Raw genomic sequence first — 25,000 nt, 5'->3', positions numbered from 1 at the left:
ACTTTGTAGAAGCCCACGGCAAGGGGCAGGGTGGTGGCTGTAAGAAAAAAACCTGAGACCAGAAGTGAATAACTTCAATATAACTAAGTCAGTTTATCAAGAGGGATATTCTACAATCTTAGATGAATTAACGAGATGAAATTCAGTTTGCTAAAGTTGTTTTCTCAGTTTCTTGCATTTTTAAAAAAAGTGAGACAATATGGACTCCTTACTGAAATTCTCTAGAAATAACTATGTATTAGAACACTTTCGGGCAGACAATTTGAAAAATATCTTTTCTTCTAACTTCAAGTTCAGACAATTTTTTTTCTGTATTCACTGGAGGCGGCTGGTGTGTATCCGTGAGTACCGTATGCCGTCTTAAACAGCATACGCAATTAAAAACGTGATCTCCGTACCGCTTAAAAGGCTTTTTCTTTCACGTCAAAAAATATTTATCCCAATAGCGATAAAGCCAAATTTTACTTGATTTGTTTCAGATCAGAAAAGGGTAGCACCGTCCCTTGTTTACAACTTAATTTTGCTCAATTGTTGCGCGTGAATTGCTTTACAGTGTAAAGAGATCACGAGGACCCTGGCAGATGTGAAGGAAAAGCTAAGCGAGAAGATCAAAAAGGCACGTTTTGATGTTAATTGTGTACTTTACAATTTTCTGAGAATCAATTATTTTGACAGATTGAACACTTTCCTGTAATTGTTTATTTGCCTCCTATAATAGTTGCTCCCGTTTTGCGAATTACTGGAGATTTTTTTCGACCCAAAATCACATCATCTGTCCTTAATATCAGATTCTAATAGAGTGGGGGAAATGGAATTCCTCCCAAGCAATCAACTGTACATTTCCTTTGAGAAATGGGAGCATTTGACCGTGTATGTTATGCGGGGTAGACAGAGCTGTCCGCTGATTAAAACCTGGTGTAAATGAAAGGTAAAGAAGAATGACCTGCTATAATTTGTGCCATGGCGAGAACAAAGCGGCTGTGTGAGACTTTTATCTCGTTCTTCTCTTATATACATTTCTTTATATTTAACTTTTGAAAGAGGGATTACGCAAAGTTTTTACTGTCTTACAACGGATGGTCCTCTTTGTGGGGGATAGCGTTTTATTTAGAGTTCCAATCAATTTTTGTTGTAATTTTCGCAGGATGAGAGCGTGGTGCGCGGAGTACTAATCACAATGCTTGAATTTGGCGAAGGGGAGATGGAACGTGGAAATCTAACAGTGGCTTTGGAACATTTCAGCGAATTGCTAGAGCTCCTACATTTCAAATTTCTTCCTGGAGTTCTTCTCAAGAGGGCAGAATGTTTGCTACAACTGGTAAAAACTATCAATGGCCTTTTTATACCCTTTAAAAACGCCCGATGCAATGTAACAAGAATTTTGCTCGATATTATAATAGCGAAGCTCACCGTTACGTCACGTATTGCCATTAATGTGCCAACCGGAGATCTATTGGCTGTCGAAACAACGGATTCTTTTGTTCTGTGGTTGGCAAAATTTAAACAACAAAATAATTTTTTATAGTCAGTGAAGTCTCCTATAGGTAACAGCATCAAGCAAATTGCTAAATAAATCGAGGAACCAGGGGTTGTTCGTATCACGCATTTATATGACTCACAAGTTTCATTAGTCTTATCTGCAAAAAAAATATATTTTGGATAAACTATCAATTCGTCGTTTATATCAATAGCGGTCAAGGAGGCATCTAATTCGTAACAGTAATACCACGTGACAGAGAAAGGAATGAGGAAGAAAGGAAAATTCTGGTTGCCCTATTTCAATTTAATTATTTCTTTTTTTCTCAATCATTCAGGAAAGACATAGCAAAGCAGAAGATGACTGCAAGAAGGGTATGCAAATTTTAAAAATGACACTCTTAAAAAGGCGTTATACTGAATGTTTTGTTTTCCTGTTTCACATTATAATAGAGCGAGCCATTTTTTTCTGGAAGCAAATTATTCGCTCTACTCGACAAGTTTATGTCGGACACATCCTGAACTGACTGCCTATTAAAGCGAACCTCCACTCTTACTAAAGAAGGGCAAATGTTTGGAATCCAATTTGTTTGATTTTCTTTCGGTCAAAAAAAAGTGTTTCTGTTAAAATTTTGACATCGCTTATTTTCACGTCAAACTTGTGACGACTGTAACGTGTTACAGTCGTCTTATTGTTTTCACACAAAGGGATTTTGTATAACTATACGATCTACGATCAGCGCTGTATAGAGGTTTTAAAAATAGCATGCTATAATGCATGGGAAAACAAAGATCACAATACTGCAATGGTACAAAGAAAAGTCACATATTTTATTATTTGGTTCCTTTGCTACCTTGAGTTCGCAAAACAACCGGTTTGGAGATGTTCGCTGATTAAGATCCCTTTCTTTTCCCTTCGCCTGTGACTGTGGAGCGAACAATTTGCATTGAATATTTTTTTGTTGAAGTAGAGTTTTCAGATATAAGAAATCTTCTGGGTATGGGCTCTGTTTTTGTTGTTTCAGTCCTATATTTTGAACCTGACAATGAAGAGGCCCGAGCAATGATGCAGCGAATTTCACAGATGTTGAAGAATTCAAAAGTGATCAAACAAGAAACGGTAGGGCATTTTAACTTTTCGTGCCACAGATGGTTATAGGGTTTACCAAGGGAGAATAAAAAGCAAACGTATCGCCCTGCAAAACAACAAATAGCACAGAAAAGTAGTTACAACGAGAAGCCAAAACCAATGGCTTTTCTGGCTTAGGTCAGTGGCGTGAGAATCATGACAACTAACAATTTACCGAAGTGGAGTGGGCTAGTGGTAAATATCCACTGTTTTGGTATATAGGTATATACTATATAAAGATATGTGTAATAGAGGATGATTCGGTACTAAACGACAGCAGCAAAAAACACTTAATGCGCCGATCAACTCGAAACTTCCCCCTTTCCCCCCTCCCCCCCTTCCCCCTGGCAAACCCCAGCAATTTGAACTTTTAGAAATTCCCGCCCCCTTGGGCCAAAATGGTGTTCAAATTCCCTACCAATCGTCAGATTTGTCTGTCAAATCCTACTAAAGAACAATAGTCGTCGGCTCCTGTCGTCTTTAATAAAGCGTGTGTATAAACATGCCAAAACATTTGTCGTGACCAGACTTGAGCAACTACAAAAACACAAATATAACATTGAAACTATTAAAAGTGACTTGAAATTGAATTTATTAAGTCGGAGAATGTCAATCATGTAACTAAGTGTATGCTGCTCTAACTCCGAAACATTGCCGGCGAAGATTGTTTAACGAGGGTACTGCGTACTTATCAACAACCGAGCCAGGAGCGTTTACGACTACATATATATTAAATTGTTCAGTGTCGGTTTATTACCTGTAACAGAAACGTAAAGCTTTAACAATGAAATGGTAATGTGAAAACGTACCATAGGAATTACGCAGAAAAATTCCTTTGGAGACCTTCCTTTAAGGACAACTTTTGAAGATCTTTTTTGTAAGGCAATTGCTTTTCCTTCAAACTCTTCCATCTCGCCCAAACACGTGTTTAAGGACGGTGCCTACAATTGTTATTGCGCATACGTTCTGCGCATCTCGAGATACACGGATTTCCTATGGGTGATGCTTATTAATACAGGGATATTTTTGCGCGGTTCAAAACTATGCGGAGAAAGCAGAACTTAGCAAGTGCTCTTGGTATTCAAAAATAAAATTGGGGGTAACCATGCATTTTTCAGAGATAATTAAGCTTCAATTTGTAAAAGAAGGCCATACATTGCTTTGTATTTCAAAGCTTTTTGCAAAGACCGTTGATTAATTATCTTCGAAAAATGCGTGGCTATCCCCAATCTTCTTTTTGGATTTCAATAACAATTGTTAAGATCTGCTTTTCCCGCATATTCAGTAAACCGTGCAAGAATACCTTTGAATTAGTAGGCACCGTCCTTAAAGCTGTTAGAGACATCGGCGCCCGAAAAAAAATCATTTGAAACCTGACACTTCCGGCTCAATCTTCCCCACCCCACCGATGCTAAGGTCAAATTCCCCACCCCCGGGCGCAGAAAATAGTGAAATGCCCGGGGTTTGCCCTAGGGGGAGGGTGGGTGGGATATTGAAGTTTCGATTTGATCCGCGCATAACCAATAGAGAGAGGTAGGTCATGACAGCAACAGAGGTAGGGAAAGATTCGGGATCATTTGTATTTTAATAGATGATGGGTTTGATGGTCTTTCATGAAAAAAGGAACGAAGAAAAAGACTTGAAAAATAGTAACCTTACGGTGATAGGAAATATTTCCTAATTATAAATAAGTCAATTTCGTTTATATATATAGTTGGAAAGAGTAAGAGTATCTTGTAGCAAGAGCTACTCTTCCTGACGAGCCACTGTTAGGGCTCTAAGTGGAAGATTCACTCGATACAGTGAATGTCTAGGTTTCCTTTCTAACGGAAATTCCTGTATGGTAACGTATTGGTCCAGTGAAAGAACGATATGGCAACGTGAAATTATTTTCTATATTCTTTGCAACTAAGTCCGTTTCGACGTTGGAAAAGCAAGAATCTTATGAAAGAAATGAAACTGACGAATCAACCAATAAAGGGGATCATCAATCTCTCAAGTGTCAGGTAATTGTCACGAAATGGATAAAAAAAAAATCAGATCACTTATATCATTTTTATAGTCACTAGATTTCCTTTCCCTCGTCCCGACTCCTCTTCAGCTAAAAGAGTTCGAAGTGTTTTAAATTGAACTTTCCTTTGCCTGTGCTGCCTATATTGGGTGCCTATCAGGCTTGATTGAAGATACTTATTATATACGGGTAGGATATCGTCACATGATTATGTCTAGCTCCCATTTTTCCTTGAATAATTTTAAAATCCATGGTTCAAGGTGGTCTTAGATGACATTCTTAAATATGGAACATGTTTTCTTGGAACGTTCTTGGCTGGCCCACCTCGAGAAAAATGACTTGAAAACATTCACCAGTTTTTCATCTTAATATTCCCAAATATTGAATGCCTTCATTCAATCAATGCTCTATCCTTTTCTAACTTTACAGGCTGGATCGCAACTGGACCTATCTTACGAAGGAAGTCGAGTGGACAAGAGGGCCAGCAAACCAGTATCCAATGCCGAAGAAAAGGTAGAGCAAGGAAAACCATTTATGGTGTTATTCTTCAAGGAAATTGCTAGAATTCGTGTTTTGTGTGTCCATGTCCTGAGCTTTGCCTCTTGTAAACGTTTGGCCATCTCTTACCTTACCACCTGTTAGTCATGGCTAGAAATCTCAGACATCGGATTTCATAATACCAACTTTATTCATTTAATTCAATGAAAGGGAAGAATACCAGAGGTTATCTCTATCGAGGGTATCCACCCGCAGCCGGATGTAATTGACTGAGAGTCGATTTTGATGAGGGAGGAAAACTGGAGTACCCGTAGAAAAACCCTCGGAGTCAGATTGAGATCGACTGAAACTCAGCCCACATACGCCCCGAGGCCAGGGTTGAATCCGGGTTACAGAGGTGGGAGGCGCGGTTGATGATCGCAAAGCCACCCTAGCCTGACTCGCATATTTGCTCGATCTTGTGAGAAAGGGCTTGGAAACGGAACGATTAATTCTCGCAAATGGTAAGGGAATTTCCCGAATTCCGTTCCGAACGAAAAAAATGGACTACCTCTGGAGTTTGTCCACAATTTCCGAAAAGATTTTCCGGAAAATTGCCTTTCCATTTGACCTCAAACCGAAATTTTCGGATTTTTTGGCCAAATGGTAAGCACCCATTCACATCTGCTTGTGGTCCAACTGAAGCCGCTGACTGAACTATTGCCCCGTGAAAATGACGGCAATAAACTGTCAGTGAAACAAGCTTTTCAACGAGTGGTTTTGGAGGACATTTAGACGAATTTTAGCCAATATATGGCGCGGCGAATATCTTGAAGTTTAGCTGAGAATGGCTTGGTGTATTTTGGCTTGTTTTTGACCAAAAAAACCGCAACAGCGACAGATGGCAGGGAGATGTCCTGTAGCGTTTCTTGGAGCTTGACTTCGAAAGATTCAAAATCTCAGTGAACAAATTTCAATTTACGTTACGGCGTGAGCCGAGAGGCATTCATTGACGGCTGGATTTACTGTTTTGAGCATTCCGCCATACTGTCCTCATGGAAAAATTCTTCGGATCTTCAAAGTTGAATACCGCGTCGATAACGACGTGGAGAAGCGCAATTCGTTTCGATATTTTTAGGATTTCTCGATTGCTAGTAGAATCGTAGTGAACAATTTGGATTTTTCGTTCAGTTTATTAGGTAGCATTGATTTTTCATTTTTTCTCCCACTAAAAGCTATAAATTTCTTGGCCATACGACACGATGTAACGCGAAAATGCTGTGTTGAGAGCGCATGCCTGCCTGTCCAAGATCTGTAGCCATGTCAAACAATCTTTTCCTTGAACAGGCTAGAAGGGGGTTACAGATTGTGTCACGCCCTCTTTTTATCCTTGTCATGACTTGCACTACCCATAGCAGAGGTATTAATCGAAGTTTCCAAATCTTAGACCGTTACGTCTTGAGATCACATTACATATCAGTGCCTGCAAGTATAAAGGCAATGCTCAACCCCCATGCACCATCCTCAGAGCACAATCAGGAGAACATCTCTCTGACATCGCGCAGGTGTTAGGGATGCAAGTTATGAAAAAGTTCTCGACAAAAGCTATTCCACTTGGCTCCCTAATTTTGGAGAGAAAGGCTTTCTTTTTGCAGTTGCTAAGAGCTTTTCATAGTATCTTGCAACAGATTCACGATATTGAAAACAACGACTTTTTTTTGGCATCAGCAGAAGCAGTGTATAGAAGAAGAAGAGGATAAACTTGTCGCTTCAGCAGAAACTGGTATAAGTTTAATTAACTGCCTTGTCTTTTGATTCTATGAGAGGCCAATTCCTTTGATCATTTTTTACAGTGACATCATTTCTTCCACAGCACCTGAGGAAACCATACAGTATGATGACGTCGGAAATGGGAAAACCAACAATTATGGTGAGCTTTTTCTCTTCTGTCGCACAGATCTCCCCTGCTCATTTTTGCCCGTTACTGTGTCTCTCTTGTTCGTTTTGTTTTTGCGAAATAAAGTTGTGAAACTGTTTACCAATCATCTGTGGCAGATGAACGTTGCGCTTGACTTCAACTAGTTTCCTTTGCAGGGCTTCTGATTAACTCGGAGATACAATATATATCTTACTAATCTCGTTTTCTCGGTCCGTACTGTAAGTTACAGATCCTCGTATTTTTCCCGTTAATTTATGGCCCAAGCGCGAAAAAAACTCGGTCTGTAACTTACAGTACGGACCTGGAATTCGGTTAGTAAGAGGTATTTGTTACCTTCTGTCATTATCATTGAACATTCTTTCATATAGTTGTACCACATCGCACTATCTTTTATGCACGTTCAGGATGGCACGGACTTATCTGACAACAGATGTCTGTCAAAGTTTATCAGCATAGCCAGAAATTCTATACAACATGGCTGCCTCCTAAGCTGTAAGCATGCGCAAAGGACACATATACGGATTAAATATGGCGGCAGATCATAAAGAGAATGAGGGGAAAATTATAAACTATTGCATTTCTTGTCCTTGTCGCCGAGAATGCAACTTTCCCCAGCTCAAAAATCGATAAAGCAACGATCGAACAGCACTTTAATCGAAGGAAACGTCAGGATAAAATTATTCTAGGCAGTGCCTTTTTTGATCGAAGTAGAGTCATAAATGAACACAATATCCTCTTACTAACCTCTTAAAGTAGTGTTGACCTTCATGCCTCCCTTCGTCTGCAGCGAGAAAATAGTTTCTCCGATACGTTTCCCCAGCTTCCCATTCAAAAGATGTGATGTTAAACTACCAAAAGGAGTATTTTTCTCCCGAAAAAACGTCCACTAAGGCAGTGCCTTTTTTGACCAAAAAGCAGGATGTTTTTGAATGAGGCATACGCCAGGTTGGAGCCATTAGTGAAGCAAAAATGCTCCGAAAACCGGTTTGTTTTCGTTGAGCTTTGGAAACCATTTTGTTTTTAGCTCGTTTTTTTGGTCAGTTGTATTCCCTGTTAGAATAGTAGGTACGTTATGTAGGGGAAATTATTATGTACTGACCAAATTTAAAATAAAATGAGGAATCGAAGAAGCCCTCTAAGAAGCGGGAAGGTTGCGGGAAAAATTTTAAGCCATGTCCAATATAACACCAAATAAATCATTTCAACCTTGGAAAATTTATGTCGTGGAGTCATCGTTGCAGTATGCGTTGCAGTATGCATTTAAATCCTTGTAAATCCCTTAATTACTCTTTTACTCGATTTGGCCGCCATTTTAAATCCGCGCCCGTGAGGCAAGCCGCTTACTGTCTAGAATTTCTGGTTATGTTCTTCATATATTCAGACCATTTTGTGTTGATGTTGTGCTTAAAACCTTACTAAAGTTTCATGCAGCTCAGCTCATCTCTCCTGTCATTATAGACAAGGTCGAAAATAAACGAAAGAAAAACAAGCGAAAGAAAACGAGGAAGAAAGAGAAGAAAAAAGCGGAAAGACAGAAAGCGAAGAATGCTTCTAGTTCAGGTAAAACAAAAAAAAGTGACTTGCCACAGGCTGTCAATTATTACATCTTATTATCTCGACCTCGTTTAACACTCGAAGAGTTCTTTACACTTCATTTTCTGCAACTCATACTTTAAGCCTTCACTGGCAAGGATCATCCATGAGGTTAGACATTTGAAAGTCTGCTACTCTATGTTGTTACAGTAGTTCATCATCTAAACGCCCGTTTCTGCAATCTTCGATCTTACCTCACCCCTTCCCCGAAGGTACAGAATCACGGTTTCTTCAGAAAATCATTTCTTGATTCACTTGTGCGAATTGCTGTGTTTTAAGGGGAATAAAGTAAATATCCTAGAGGGTTAAAATTCAGTTTCTGGAAATGTGCTTCGTCCGGACAATCAGCCTTACCTTATTTATTTGTCTCTGAGGGAGAGAAAAAGTTGGACCTGTGACTAACACGCGAACTTCGCATATGTTTGCAGATCCGAAACCACTATCAAATATCCAAACCCAGTCATCTGATGAAATGTCAGAGGAAGACAATTCTCAAGACACCTACTCAGTCACTGGAGACACCGACGATATAAGCCTGGGATACTTCGATCTTACCACTTCAGAAAATATTCCACCCTTTTTTCAATTACCTTCTGGAGTTCCTGCGGCTTTTGTTGGTGACGAGGAAGACGAATTATTGGATGGGTTTACTGAAGTAAGACGCTCACGCCGTCCCTTTGGACAATTTGTAAAAGCAAGTACAAGTAAGCCAGCATCATATCATCAGAACCAGTTGGAAAACCAGCTACCACAGGCTGCCTTAGGAAACAGAGAAACTTTGCATTCACAGTCAATGCTAACGCCCCAATCAGGTTCTATGAAGAACATAAAACTGAACCGTGCAGATAATGAAATGGAAGGAACAAAAAATCAAAGTACAAGTAAGGCACCAAATCTCTCGACTTTCGAGGAATTTCCAACCCTGGAAAATCGTTTGTCTCAAAGGTCAGGTCAGGGCTCCATAAATACGTCTTACTCCGCAGTTGGGCATGCCTCAAAGGTAACTTGTTTGCAGTCGTCACCTCCAACTACCTCACAAAGTCAACAGTCAACAACCATTAACTCCGAGCAATCGTACCAAGGGCTTCCTCTCGGTAATTACTCCAATACAGGCTCTTTCCCCGTAGCGTCGATAAGAGGTGTAACTACGGTTAGCTCTTTCAAACATTTCAGTGATGCCAACATCAGTTTACGAAGCCTCAATGATGACCAACGACCGTGCCATAACGCGATTCCTGACGGTGTATTTGTAGTGTGTGACCACTTTTTGCGAGGACAAACTGCTCCGTCGTTGAGAGTCTGTACCACTTGTCAACATTCTGAGAGGCACAGCCTTTTAAGATTCGCTGTCTGGAACAACATTATGCGTCACTGGCAAGCAATAAGACCCTATCCCGCTTTGCAGGTCCCGCCAAAAGCCACTTTGGATGTGTGCCGACATTTTGCGACACACAGGCCTTGTCCAAAGGAGCCATGCACGTTCCCTCATGGCAAAGTAGAATCGGCTATGTGGACAATGGAACGCCAAGGAAGTGAGTATCTTTACTAGTTTTGTTTATCCAAAAGAGTCTTGTTTAGTTTTAATTGAAACTGTCTGTAGATAGCACATTGGGGCAGAGTAGGCAATGAAAGGTCGACGGTGCAAGAGTAGTATTGTTTCTATACGTTACGCCCAGTACTAAATTGACAGTAGCCTGAATGCAACGTTATCTGCAGGTATCATCTCACAAACTTGTTTATTTAATCTCGATAGTTCTTCCGACACCTCAACAAATTATTTCAGCTGAGCGATTGAAGGGAATGCAGTCCATGTCAACTGGGGTGTTGCCTACTTCACGTTTTCCAGAACAGATCGCAGACACTCAACGCCAGGAGAACGCCTCAGCAGCCTCTTTAAACCTATCTCTGTCGAGTGAGAACGAATTCCCTGGCTTAGGACACGTATCGTTGAAAAACTCTACTTCAAATGTTCCGATCTTTTCAGCTTGGTCCACACCTATTGAGGCCTCCGGGAAAGGCGTTTCACAAATTAGCTCGACATCATCTGCCATTACGCCGTCCCATGTCAATGCAGAAGATCTTACTGCTGACACTCAAAGATGCACAACACCAGATGTAACCTTACAAGACACAAGTGAAAATGCCGTATTAAAGGAAAGGAGTCAAACAGACGTCATCGAGAGGATCAATTCGTCTGCGTGGAGTTCCGCCTCAACAGGGAGATCTACAACTTCTCTTCTTTTTGAAACCCGTCGCAATCAAAGCAGCCAAGTGTCATCTTTTAAAAATATCACAGAAAAATCACCTGACTCGGTTAGTGATTTTAGAAGGATTCCAAAGAATGTGGTTGTCGTTTGCAACCACTTCCTCAACAAGAATCGTAAGCGACCAGCTAGCGTAAATGAAAAGGTTAAAGCCTGCAAAGGGTGCGAGAACCGTTCACAGCTAGCTATATTGTACGCAGTATGGAATGACAGCAACAAAGACTGGCAGATAATAAGGCCATATCCAGAGAAGGTTCCTGCCAATGTGGCGTTCACAGTGTGTCGACAATACTCCATGAACGTCCCTTGCTTAAGATTACCGTGCTCGTTTGCTCACGGAGAGGATGAACAGCTCATGTGGACTTTAGAAAGAGAAGGAGGTGAGTTAAGTTCATTTGTATATCTTGTTAATTTACTTCAGCAAATTAAGTGTTGATTTGTTTAAAGTTTTTTTATTTAAGAGCTGCCCACAAAGTAGCAGTTTTAATTTGTCTTCCCAACATATGGCTACTCTTAAGAAGGATGTAGAGAGTTTAATGAATAATAATGAATGAATAATGAATAACTTTATTAACACAATTGAATGGCAATCAGACGATTGAAAAATTCAATGTTTACAGTTTGATGGATCTATATATCTACATATTTACACACACAAAAAAAATATATATATATATATTTATAAATATTACAGTGTTAAAATGTCACATTGTTAAAAATTAGTCCCATTTTGCAACTGAGCTACAATCATGGACAAAAGTGTTGGGAAGGTAACTTCATTTTACAGATACCCCCCTCCCCCTTTTCAATGTTGGATTTTCCATGGAAAAAAAATGGTGACTTTTCTTACCTGAAGAACTCCAACATTGAATATGGGGGAGGGGGGCCACAAGAGCATGGTATTTCCCAAATACTTCAGCCAATAGTTAGAAAAATCGAATTATGTGTGAAGTGAGCTGATGCCCGCAACCTTCCCAACAACTTTTGACCACGATTGTCTGAAAAAGGTCGAAGCGCAATAAATGCGATTTTATACACGTTGTTTCATTCCTTTAACAGAAACTCGAAGAAGTGGCAAAATATTAGCATTTCGACATGTTTCGTTCAAGTTATTGCTGAAATCAAGCTCAAATAACGTCTTCACATTTTCTTGTTGATAATCTCGCAAATAGTAACGTGGGATGTTTACGAAATGAATAAGAATAATTCCCGGTGAGCTGTACCATATATCTATTTGCTGTTGTTAGACATGCAATATTTGCCATAAATACGCGATAGATTTTGCTAGGATAGGTCGTAAGTGGCTTCCAAATGTTATTGAACCCTGTGTGTAGCCTCGAGGATCAGGTTACAGTCATATAGTCAATGCTACACAGTTCTCCTCAACAGTACTCCATACATTCCGAGGAAAATGTCGCTGTTTTGTTCGTCTTTGGCTTCAACTAAGCGCTTAGCAGTGACCATTGTAATCCAAACTTTGTTTTTCATAGGATTGCAGACTGTAAAGTTTGGTTTTAAACACTATTTACACAGTACTCCATCGAACGAATATAAATGAGAAGTTATTAATCAATTAATCTTTTAAGTTCCCGCAATAGAAGGGAGTACTGTTCAAAATGAAGGAATTTCTTTATTCCAAGGGACAAATTCACAATCAGTTACTTTGCAGTATTAAATTCTATCCATAACCATTCAAGTTGTATCGAAACGTACCTCACTGGCCTCGAAAATTGCCACATACTTGTGGAGTACTGTGTGGAGTACTGCGTGAAACACCGTTTTGTAGTCATGTATTAACAATTATGACGTCAATAGGTCGCCATTCACTCTCGCTACATCACCTGAAGGCCATCTAAAAATGCATTTACTTAATAAACCGGGAAAACAATAGTACAACAACAAATTTTCAGTTCCAAGCACATGGTTTACATGTCTTGGTGAGATTTGAATTAGGGAAAAAAAGAACCTTTGCTATATTACTATTGTGGGAGTAACTAAAAGAACAATACGTCGACCATTAACAGGTCACTTGTCTTCTAAATATTTTGTATATTTTGCACGAATTGTACCTCTAGATACCAAATTTACGCTGCAATACGTTTTTAAGTGGTGAACTTCATGAAAAAGAACGGCAATTTTACGGAGAAAGGACTTTCAATGCGCATTGTTGTACCGGTCCTAAGATACTGTTGTAACGCAATATTGTGTCACGGAAAACCACTCCTCGGAGTGAGCACATAGGTGGCTTTAGCAAATTCCATGTTCTGAGACTGGGGCCCAAAAACAACGACAATAAAGATAATCCATGGAACCGTAATTATGGAGAATAACAACTGCATATCTTCCGTAAATTTGGTGTTATACGCCAAAAACTGTTTACAGTTGTTTTCAGACAATCATGGACAAAAGTGTTGGGAAGGTAACTTCATTTTACAGATACCCCCCTCCCCCTTTTCAATGTTGGATTTTCCATGGAAAAAAAATGGTGACTTTTCTTACCTGAAGAACTCCAACATTGAATATGGGGAGGGGAGCCACAAGAGCATGGTATTTCCCAAATACTTCAGCCAATAGTTAGAAAAATCGAATTATGTGTGAAGTGAGCTGATGCCCGCAACCTTCCCAACAACTTTTGACCACGATTGTCTGAAAAAGGTCGAAGCGCAATAAATGCGATTTTATACACGTTGTTTCATTCCTTTAACAGAAACTCGAAGAAGTGGCAAAATATTAGCATTTCGACATGTTTCGTTCAAGTTATTGCTGAAATCAAGCTCAAATAACGTCTTCACATTTTCTTGTTGATAATCTCGCAAATAGTAACGTGGGATGTTTACGAAATGAATAAGAATAATTCCCGGTGAGCTGTACCATATATCTATTTGCTGTTGTTAGACATGCAATATTTGCCATAAATACGCGATAGATTTTGCTAGGATAGGTCGTAAGTGGCTTCCAAATGTTATTGAACCCTGTGTGTAGCCTCGAGGATCAGGTTACAGTCATATAGTCAATGCTACACAGTTCTCCTCAACAGTACTCCATACATTCCGAGGAAAATGTCGCTGTTTTGTTCGTCTTTGGCTTCAACTAAGCGCTTAGCAGTGACCATTGTAATCCAAACTTTGTTTTTCATAGGATTGCAGACTGTAAAGTTTGGTTTTAAACACTATTTACACAGTACTCCATCGAACGAATATAAATGAGAAGTTATTAATCAATTAATCTTTTAAGTTCCCGCAATAGAAGGGAGTACTGTTCAAAATGAAGGAATTTCTTTATTCCAAGGGACAAATTCACAATCAGTTACTTTGCAGTATTAAATTCTATCCATAACCATTCAAGTTGTATCGAAACGTACCTCACTGGCCTCGAAAATTGCCACATACTTGTGGAGTACTGTGTGGAGTACTGCGTGAAACACCGTTTTGTAGTCATGTATTAACAATTATGACGTCAATAGGTCGCCATTCACTCTCGCTACATCACCTGAAGGCCATCTAAAAATGCATTTACTTAATAAACCGGGAAAACAATAGTACAACAACAAATTTTCAGTTCCAAGCACATGGTTTACATGTCTTGGTGAGATTTGAATTAGGGAAAAAAAGAACCTTTGCTATATTACTATTGTGGGAGTAACTAAAAGAACAATACGTCGACCATTAACAGGTCACTTGTCTTCTAAATATTTTGTATATTTTGCACGAATTGTACCTCTAGATACCAAATTTACGCTGCAATACGTTTTTAAGTGGTGAACTTCATGAAAAAGAACGGCAATTTTACGGAGAAAGGACTTTCAATGCGCATTGTTGTACCGGTCCTAAGATACTGTTGTAACGCAATATTGTGTCACGGAAAACCACTCCTCGGAGTGAGCACATAGGTGGCTTTAGCAAATTCCATGTTCTGAGACTGGGGCCCAAAAACAACGACAATAAAGATAATCCATGGAACCGTAATTATGGAGAATAACAACTGCATATCTTCCGTAAATTTGGTGTTATACGCCAAAAACTGTTTACAGTTGTTTTCAGACAATCATGGACAAAAGTGTTGGGAAGGTAACTTCATTTTACAGATACCCCCCTCCCCCTTTTCAATGTTGGATTTTCCATGGAAAAAAAATGGTGACTTTTCTTACCTGAAGAACTCCAACATTGAATATGGGGGAGGGGGGCCACAAGAGCATGGTATTTCCCAAATACTTCAGCCAATAGTTAGAAAAATCGAATTATGTGTGAAGTGAGCTGATGCCCGCAACCTTCCCAACAACTTTTGACCACGATTGTCTGAAAAAGGTCGAAGCGCAATAAATGCGATTTTATACACGTTGTTTCATTCCTTTAACAGAAACTCGAAGAAGTGGCAAAATATTAGCATTTCGACATGTTTCGTTCAAGTTATTGCTGAAATCAAGCTCAAATAACGTCTTCACATTTTCTTGTTGATAATCTCGCAAATAGTAACGTGGGATGTTTACGAAATGAATAAGAATAATTCCCGGTGAGCTGTACCATATATCTATTTGCTGTTGTTAGACATGCAATATTTGCCATAAATACGCGATAGATTTTGCTAGGATAGGTCGTAAGTGGCTTCCAAATGTTATTGAACCCTGTGTGTAGCCTCGAGGATCAGGTTACAGTCATATAGTCAATGCTACACAGTTCTCCTCAACAGTACTCCATACATTCCGAGGAAAATGTCGCTGTTTTGTTCGTCTTTGGCTTCAACTAAGCGCTTAGCAGTGACCATTGTAATCCAAACTTTGTTTTTCATAGGATTGCAGACTGTAAAGTTTGGTTTTAAACACTATTTACACAGTACTCCATCGAACGAATATAAATGAGAAGTTATTAATCAATTAATCTTTTAAGTTCCCGCAATAGAAGGGAGTACTGTTCAAAATGAAGGAATTTCTTTATTCCAAGGGACAAATTCACAATCAGTTACTTTGCAGTATTAAATTCTATCCATAACCATTCAAGTTGTATCGAAACGTACCTCACTGGCCTCGAAAATTGCCACATACTTGTGGAGTACTGTGTGGAGTACTGCGTGAAACACCGTTTTGTAGTCATGTATTAACAATTATGACGTCAATAGGTCGCCATTCACTCTCGCTACATCACCTGAAGGCCATCTAAAAATGCATTTACTTAATAAACCGGGAAAACAATAGTACAACAACAAATTTTCAGTTCCAAGCACATGGTTTACATGTCTTGGTGAGATTTGAATTAGGGAAAAAAAGAACCTTTGCTATATTACTATTGTGGGAGTAACTAAAAGAACAATACGTCGACCATTAACAGGTCACTTGTCTTCTAAATATTTTGTATATTTTGCACGAATTGTACCTCTAGATACCAAATTTACGCTGCAATACGTTTTTAAGTGGTGAACTTCATGAAAAAGAACGGCAATTTTACGGAGAAAGGACTTTCAATGCGCATTGTTGTACCGGTCCTAAGATACTGTTGTAACGCAATATTGTGTCACGGAAAACCACTCCTCGGAGTGAGCACATAGGTGGCTTTAGCAAATTCCATGTTCTGAGACTGGGGCCCAAAAACAACGACAATAAAGATAATCCATGGAACCGTAATTATGGAGAATAACAACTGCATATCTTCCGTAAATTTGGTGTTATACGCCAAAAACTGTTTACAGTTGTTTTCAGACAATCATGGACAAAAGTGTTGGGAAGGTAACTTCATTTTACAGATACCCCCCTCCCCCTTTTCAATGTTGGATTTTCCATGGAAAAAAATGGTGACTTTTCTTACCTGAAGAACTCCAACATTGAATATGGGGGAGGGGGGCCACAAGAGCATGGTATTTCCCAAATACTTCAGCCAATAGTTAGAAAAATCGAATTATGTGTGAAGTGAGCTGATGCCCGCAACCTTCCCAACAACTTTTGACCACGATTGTCTGAAAAAGGTCGAAGCGCAATAAATGCGATTTTATACACGTTGTTTCATTCCTTTAACAGAAACTCGAAGAAGTGGCAAAATATTAGCATTTCGACATGTTTCGTTCAAGTTATTGCTGAAATCAAGCTCAAATAACGTCTTCACATTTTCTTGTTGATAATCTCGCAAATAGTAACGTGGGATGTTTACGAAATGAATAAGAATAATTCCCGGTGAGCTGTACCATATATCTATTTGCTGTTGTTAGACATGCAATATTTGCCATAAATACGCGATAGATTTTGCTAGGATAGGTCGTAAGTGGCTTCCAAATGTTATTGAACCCTGTGTGTAGCCTCGAGGATCAGGTTACAGTCATATAGTCAATGCTACACAGTTCTCCTCAACAGTACTCCATACATTCCGAGGAAAATGTCGCTGTTTTGTTCGTCTTTGGCTTCAACTAAGCGCTTAGCAGTGACCATTGTAATCCAAACTTTGTTTTTCATAGGATTGCAGACTGTAAAGTTTGGTTTTAAACACTATTTACACAGTACTCCATCGAACGAATATAAATGAGAAGTTATTAATCAATTAATCTTTTAAGTTCCCGCAATAGAAGGGAGTACTGTTCAAAATGAAGGAATTTCTTTATTCCAAGGGACAAATTCACAATCAGTTACTTTGCAGTATTAAATTCTATCCATAACCATTCAAGTTGTATCGAAACGTACCTCACTGGCCTCGAAAATTGCCACATACTTGTGGAGTACTGTGTGGAGTACTGCGTGAAACACCGTTTTGTAGTCATGTATTAACAATTATGACGTCAATAGGTCGCCATTCACTCTCGCTACATCACCTGAAGGCCATCTAAAAATGCATTTACTTAATAAACCGGGAAAACAATAGTACAACAACAAATTTTCAGTTCCAAGCACATGGTTTACATGTCTTGGTGAGATTTGAATTAGGGAAAAAAAGAACCTTTGCTATATTACTATTGTGGGAGTAACTAAAAGAACAATACGTCGACCATTAACAGGTCACTTGTCTTCTAAATATTTTGTATATTTTGCACGAATTGTACCTCTAGATACCAAATTTACGCTGCAATACGTTTTTAAGTGGTGAACTTCATGAAAAAGAACGGCAATTTTACGGAGAAAGGACTTTCAATGCGCATTGTTGTACCGGTCCTAAGATACTGTTGTAACGCAATATTGTGTCACGGAAAACCACTCCTCGGAGTGAGCACATAGGTGGCTTTAGCAAATTCCATGTTCTGAGACTGGGGCCCAAAAACAACGACAATAAAGATAATCCATGGAACCGTAATTATGGAGAATAACAACTGCATATCTTCCGTAAATTTGGTGTTATACGCCAAAAACTGTTTACAGTTGTTTTCAGACAATCATGGACAAAAGTGTTGGGAAGGTAACTTCATTTTACAGATACCCCCCTCCCCCTTTTCAATGTTGGATTTTCCATGGAAAAAAAATGGTGACTTTTCTTACCTGAAGAACTCCAACATTGAATATGGGGGAGGGGGGCCACAAGAGCATGGTATTTCCCAAATACTTCAGCCAATAGTTAGAAAAATCGAATTATGTGTGAAGTGAGCTGATGCCCGCAACCTTCCCAACAACTTTTGACCACGATTGTCTGAAAAAGGTCGAAGCGCAATAAATGCGATTTTATACACGTTGTTTCATTCCTTTAACAGAAACTCGAAGAAGTGGCAAAATATTAGCATTTCGACATGTTTCGTTCAAGTTATTGCTGAAATCAAGCTCAAATAACGTCTTCACATTTTCTTGTTGATAATCTCGCAAATAGTAACGTGGGATGTTTACGAAATGAATAAGAATAATTCCCGGTGAGCTGTACCATATATCTATTTGCTGTTGTTAGACATGCAATATTTGCCATAAATACGCGATAGATTTTGCTAGGATAGGTCGTAAGTGGCTTCCAAATGTTATTGAACCCTGTGTGTAGCCTCGAGGATCAGGTTACAGTCATATAGTCAATGCTACACAGTTCTCCTCAACAGTACTCCATACATTCCGAGGAAAATGTCGCTGTTTTGTTCGTCTTTGGCTTCAACTAAGCGCTTAGCAGTGACCATTGTAATCCAAACTTTGTTTTTCATAGGATTGCAGACTGTAAAGTTTGGTTTTAAACACTATTTACACAGTACTCCATCGAACGAATATAAATGAGAAGTTATTAATCAATTAATCTTTTAAGTTCCCGCAATAGAAGGGAGTACTGTTCAAAATGAAGGAATTTCTTTATTCCAAGGGACAAATTCACAATCAGTTACTTTGCAGTATTAAATTCTATCCATAACCATTCAAGTTGTATCGAAACGTACCTCACTGGCCTCGAAAATTGCCACATACTTGTGGAGTACTGTGTGGAGTACTGCGTGAAACACCGTTTTGTAGTCATGTATTAACAATTATGACGTCAATAGGTCGCCATTCACTCTCGCTACATCACCTGAAGGCCATCTAAAAATGCATTTACTTAATAAACCGGGAAAACAATAGTACAACAACAAATTTTCAGTTCCAAGCACATGGTTTACATGTCTTGGTGAGATTTGAATTAGGGAAAAAAAGAACCTTTGCTATATTACTATTGTGGGAGTAACTAAAAGAACAATACGTCGACCATTAACAGGTCACTTGTCTTCTAAATATTTTGTATATTTTGCACGAATTGTACCTCTAGATACCAAATTTACGCTGCAATACGTTTTTAAGTGGTGAACTTCATGAAAAAGAACGGCAATTTTACGGAGAAAGGACTTTCAATGCGCATTGTTGTACCGGTCCTAAGATACTGTTGTAACGCAATATTGTGTCACGGAAAACCACTCCTCGGAGTGAGCACATAGGTGGCTTTAGCAAATTCCATGTTCTGAGACTGGGGCCCAAAAACAACGACAATAAAGATAATCCATGGAACCGTAATTATGGAGAATAACAACTGCATATCTTCCGTAAATTTGGTGTTATACGCCAAAAACTGTTTACAGTTGTTTTCAGACAATCATGGACAAAAGTGTTGGGAAGGTAACTTCATTTTACAGATACCCCCCTCCCCCTTTTCAATGTTGGATTTTCCATGGAAAAAAAATGGTGACTTTTCTTACCTGAAGAACTCCAACATTGAATATGGGGGAGGGGGGCCACAAGAGCATGGTATTTCCCAAATACTTCAGCCAATAGTTAGAAAAATCGAATTATGTGTGAAGTGAGCTGATGCCCGCAACCTTCCCAACAACTTTTGACCACGATTGTCTGAAAAAGGTCGAAGCGCAATAAATGCGATTTTATACACGTTGTTTCATTCCTTTAACAGAAACTCGAAGAAGTGGCAAAATATTAGCATTTCGACATGTTTCGTTCAAGTTATTGCTGAAATCAAGCTCAAATAACGTCTTCACATTTTCTTGTTGATAATCTCGCAAATAGTAACGTGGGATGTTTACGAAATGAATAAGAATAATTCCCGGTGAGCTGTACCATATATCTATTTGCTGTTGTTAGACATGCAATATTTGCCATAAATACGCGATAGATTTTGCTAGGATAGGTCGTAAGTGGCTTCCAAATGTTATTGAACCCTGTGTGTAGCCTCGAGGATCAGGTTACAGTCATATAGTCAATGCTACACAGTTCTCCTCAACAGTACTCCATACATTCCGAGGAAAATGTCGCTGTTTTGTTCGTCTTTGGCTTCAACTAAGCGCTTAGCAGTGACCATTGTAATCCAAACTTTGTTTTTCATAGGATTGCAGACTGTAAAGTTTGGTTTTAAACACTATTTACACAGTACTCCATCGAACGAATATAAATGAGAAGTTATTAATCAATTAATCTTTTAAGTTCCCGCAATAGAAGGGAGTACTGTTCAAAATGAAGGAATTTCTTTATTCCAAGGGACAAATTCACAATCAGTTACTTTGCAGTATTAAATTCTATCCATAACCATTCAAGTTGTATCGAAACGTACCTCACTGGCCTCGAAAATTGCCACATACTTGTGGAGTACTGTGTGGAGTACTGCGTGAAACACCGTTTTGTAGTCATGTATTAACAATTATGACGTCAATAGGTCGCCATTCACTCTCGCTACATCACCTGAAGGCCATCTAAAAATGCATTTACTTAATAAACCGGGAAAACAATAGTACAACAACAAATTTTCAGTTCCAAGCACATGGTTTACATGTCTTGGTGAGATTTGAATTAGGGAAAAAAAGAACCTTTGCTATATTACTATTGTGGGAGTAACTAAAAGAACAATACGTCGACCATTAACAGGTCACTTGTCTTCTAAATATTTTGTATATTTTGCACGAATTGTACCTCTAGATACCAAATTTACGCTGCAATACGTTTTTAAGTGGTGAACTTCATGAAAAAGAACGGCAATTTTACGGAGAAAGGACTTTCAATGCGCATTGTTGTACCGGTCCTAAGATACTGTTGTAACGCAATATTGTGTCACGGAAAACCACTCCTCGGAGTGAGCACATAGGTGGCTTTAGCAAATTCCATGTTCTGAGACTGGGGCCCAAAAACAACGACAATAAAGATAATCCATGGAACCGTAATTATGGAGAATAACAACTGCATATCTTCCGTAAATTTGGTGTTATACGCCAAAAACTGTTTACAGTTGTTTTCAGACAATCATGGACAAAAGTGTTGGGAAGGTAACTTCATTTTACAGATACCCCCCTCCCCCTTTTCAATGTTGGATTTTCCATGGAAAAAAAATGGTGACTTTTCTTACCTGAAGAACTCCAACATTGAATATGGGGGAGGGGGGCCACAAGAGCATGGTATTTCCAAACTACTTCAGCCAATAGTTAGAAAAATCGAATTATGTGTGAAGTGAGCTGATGCCCGCAACCTTCCCAACAACTTTTGACCACGATTGTCTGAAAAAGGTCGAAGCGCAATAAATGCGATTTTATACACGTTGTTTCATTCCTTTAACAGAAACTCGAAGAAGTGGCAAAATATTAGCATTTCGACATGTTTCGTTCAAGTTATTGCTGAAATCAAGCTCAAATAACGTCTTCACATTTTCTTGTTGATAATCTCGCAAATAGTAACGTGGGATGTTTACGAAATGAATAAGAATAATTCCCGGTGAGCTGTACCATATATCTATTTGCTGTTGTTAGACATGCAATATTTGCCATAAATACGCGATAGATTTTGCTAGGATAGGTCGTAAGTGGCTTCCAAATGTTATTGAACCCTGTGTGTAGCCTCGAGGATCAGGTTACAGTCATATAGTCAATGCTACACAGTTCTCCTCAACAGTACTCCATACATTCCGAGGAAAATGTCGCTGTTTTGTTCGTCTTTGGCTTCAACTAAGCGCTTAGCAGTGACCATTGTAATCCAAACTTTGTTTTCATAGGATTGCAGACTGTAAAGTTTGGTTTTAAACACTATTTACACAGTACTCCATCGAACGAATATAAATGAGAAGTTATTAATCAATTAATCTTTTAAGTTCCCGCAATAGAAGGGAGTACTGTTCAAAATGAAGGAATTTCTTTATTCCAAGGGACAAATTCACAATCAGTTACTTTGCAGTATTAAATTCTATCCATAACCATTCAAGTTGTATCGAAACGTACCTCACTGGCCTCGAAAATTGCCACATACTTGTGGAGTACTGTGTGGAGTACTGCGTGAAACACCGTTTTGTAGTCATGTATTAACAATTATGACGTCAATAGGTCGCCATTCACTCTCGCTACATCACCTGAAGGCCATCTAAAAATGCATTTACTTAATAAACCGGGAAAACAATAGTACAACAACAAATTTTCAGTTCCAAGCACATGGTTTACATGTCTTGGTGAGATTTGAATTAGGGAAAAAAAGAACCTTTGCTATATTACTATTGTGGGAGTAACTAAAGAACAATACGTCGACCATTAACAGGTCACTTGTCTTCTAAATATTTTGTATATTTGCACGAATTGTACCTCTAGATACCAAATTTACGCTGCAATACGTTTTTAAGTGGTGAACTTCATGAAAAAGAACGGCAATTTTACGGAGAAAGGACTTTCAATGCGCATTGTTGTACCGGTCCTAAGATACTGTTGTAACGCAATATTGTGTCACGGAAAACCACTCCTCGGAGTGAGCACATAGGTGGCTTTAGCAAATTCCATGTTCTGAGACTGGGGCCCAAAAACAACGACAATAAAGATAATCCATGGAACCGTAATTATGGAGAATAACAACTGCATATCTTCCGTAAATTTGGTGTTATACGCCAAAAACTGTTTACAGTTGTTTTCAGACAATCATGGACAAAAGTGTTGGGAAGGTAACTTCATTTTACAGATACCCCCCTCCCCCTTTTCAATGTTGGATTTTCCATGGAAAAAAAATGGTGACTTTTCTTACCTGAAGAACTCCAACATTGAATATGGGGGAGGGGGGCCACAAGAGCATGGTATTTCCCAAATACTTCAGCCAATAGTTAGAAAAATCGAATTATGTGTGAAGTGAGCTGATGCCCGCAACCTTCCCAACAACTTTTGACCACGATTGTCTGAAAAAGGTCGAAGCGCAATAAATGCGATTTTATACACGTTGTTTCATTCCTTTAACAGAAACTCGAAGAAGTGGCAAAATATTAGCATTTCGACATGTTTCGTTCAAGTTATTGCTGAAATCAAGCTCAAATAACGTCTTCACATTTTCTTGTTGATAATCTCGCAAATAGTAACGTGGGATGTTTACGAAATGAATAAGAATAATTCCCGGTGAGCTGTACCATATATCTATTTGCTGTTGTTAGACATGCAATATTTGCCATAAATACGCGATAGATTTTGCTAGGATAGGTCGTAAGTGGCTTCCAAATGTTATTGAACCCTGTGTGTAGCCTCGAGGATCAGGTTACAGTCATATAGTCAATGCTACACAGTTCTCCTCAACAGTACTCCATACATTCCGAGGAAAATGTCGCTGTTTTGTTCGTCTTTGGCTTCAACTAAGCGCTTAGCAGTGACCATTGTAATCCAAACTTTGTTTTTCATAGGATTGCAGACTGTAAAGTTTGGTTTTAAACACTATTTACACAGTACTCCATCGAACGAATATAAATGAGAAGTTATTAATCAATTAATCTTTTAAGTTCCCGCAATAGAAGGGAGTACTGTTCAAAATGAAGGAATTTCTTTATTCCAAGGGACAAATTCACAATCAGTTACTTTGCAGTATTAAATTCTATCCATAACCATTCAAGTTGTATCGAAACGTACCTCACTGGCCTCGAAAATTGCCACATACTTGTGGAGTACTGTGTGGAGTACTGCGTGAAACACCGTTTTGTAGTCATGTATTAACAATTATGACGTCAATAGGTCGCCATTCACTCTCGCTACATCACCTGAAGGCCATCTAAAAATGCATTTACTTAATAAACCGGGAAAACAATAGTACAACAACAAATTTTCAGTTCCAAGCACATGGTTTACATGTCTTGGTGAGATTTGAATTAGGGAAAAAAGAACCTTTGCTATATTACTATTGTGGGAGTAACTAAAGAACAATACGTCGACCATTAACAGGTCACTTGTCTTCTAAATATTTTGTATATTTTTGCACGAATTGTACCTCTAGATACCAAATTTACGCTGCAATACGTTTTTAAGTGGTGAACTTCATGAAAAAGAACGGGCAATTTTACGGAGAAAGGACTTTCAATGCGCATTGTTGTACCGGTCCTAAGATACTGTTGTAACGCAATATTGTGTCACGGAAAACCACTCCTCGGAGTGAGCACATAGGTGGCTTTAGCAAATTCCATGTTCTGAGACTGGGGCCCAAAAACAACGACAATAAAGATAATCCATGGAACCGTAATTATGGAGAATAACAACTGCATATCTTCCGTAAATTTTGTTGTTACGCCAAAAACTGTTTACAGTTGTTTTCAGACATCATGGACAAAAGTGTTTTGGGAAGGGTAACTTCATTTTTTTACAGATAACCCCCCTCCCCCTTTTCAATGTTGGATTTTTTCAGGGAAAAAAAAATGGTGACTTTTCTTACCTGAAGAACTCCAACATTGAATATGGGGGAGGGGGGCCCACAAGAGCATGGTTCTTTCCCAAATACT

General features: G+C 38.9%; 1 protein-coding gene across 1 annotated transcript in view; it reads left to right on the top strand.

The window, feature by feature from the left end:
* The window catches only part of LOC138059330 (3'-5' exoribonuclease HELZ2-like), a 349,076-nt gene that overhangs the window by 21,464 nt on the left and 302,612 nt on the right, over positions 1 to 25,000 (top strand). Inside the window, exons 7-17 of the mRNA XM_068904900.1 lie at positions 554 to 616; positions 1,145 to 1,318; positions 1,815 to 1,851; positions 2,502 to 2,596; positions 4,519 to 4,611; positions 5,046 to 5,129; positions 6,822 to 6,876; positions 6,967 to 7,023; positions 8,491 to 8,592; positions 9,054 to 10,157; positions 10,379 to 11,269. Coding sequence (XP_068761001.1) covers positions 554 to 616; positions 1,145 to 1,318; positions 1,815 to 1,851; positions 2,502 to 2,596; positions 4,519 to 4,611; positions 5,046 to 5,129; positions 6,822 to 6,876; positions 6,967 to 7,023; positions 8,491 to 8,592; positions 9,054 to 10,157; positions 10,379 to 11,269 — 2,755 coding nt within the window. The remainder of the gene's footprint in view (positions 1 to 553; positions 617 to 1,144; positions 1,319 to 1,814; positions 1,852 to 2,501; positions 2,597 to 4,518; positions 4,612 to 5,045; positions 5,130 to 6,821; positions 6,877 to 6,966; positions 7,024 to 8,490; positions 8,593 to 9,053; positions 10,158 to 10,378; positions 11,270 to 25,000) is intronic.

Source organism: Montipora capricornis, chromosome 8, assembly GCF_036669925.1.
Source record: "Montipora capricornis isolate CH-2021 chromosome 8, ASM3666992v2, whole genome shotgun sequence".
Lineage (NCBI taxonomy): Eukaryota > Metazoa > Cnidaria > Anthozoa > Scleractinia > Acroporidae > Montipora > Montipora capricornis.
The sequence above is the reverse complement of the archived record's forward strand: the minus strand, read 5'-3'. Positions and strand labels throughout refer to the sequence as shown.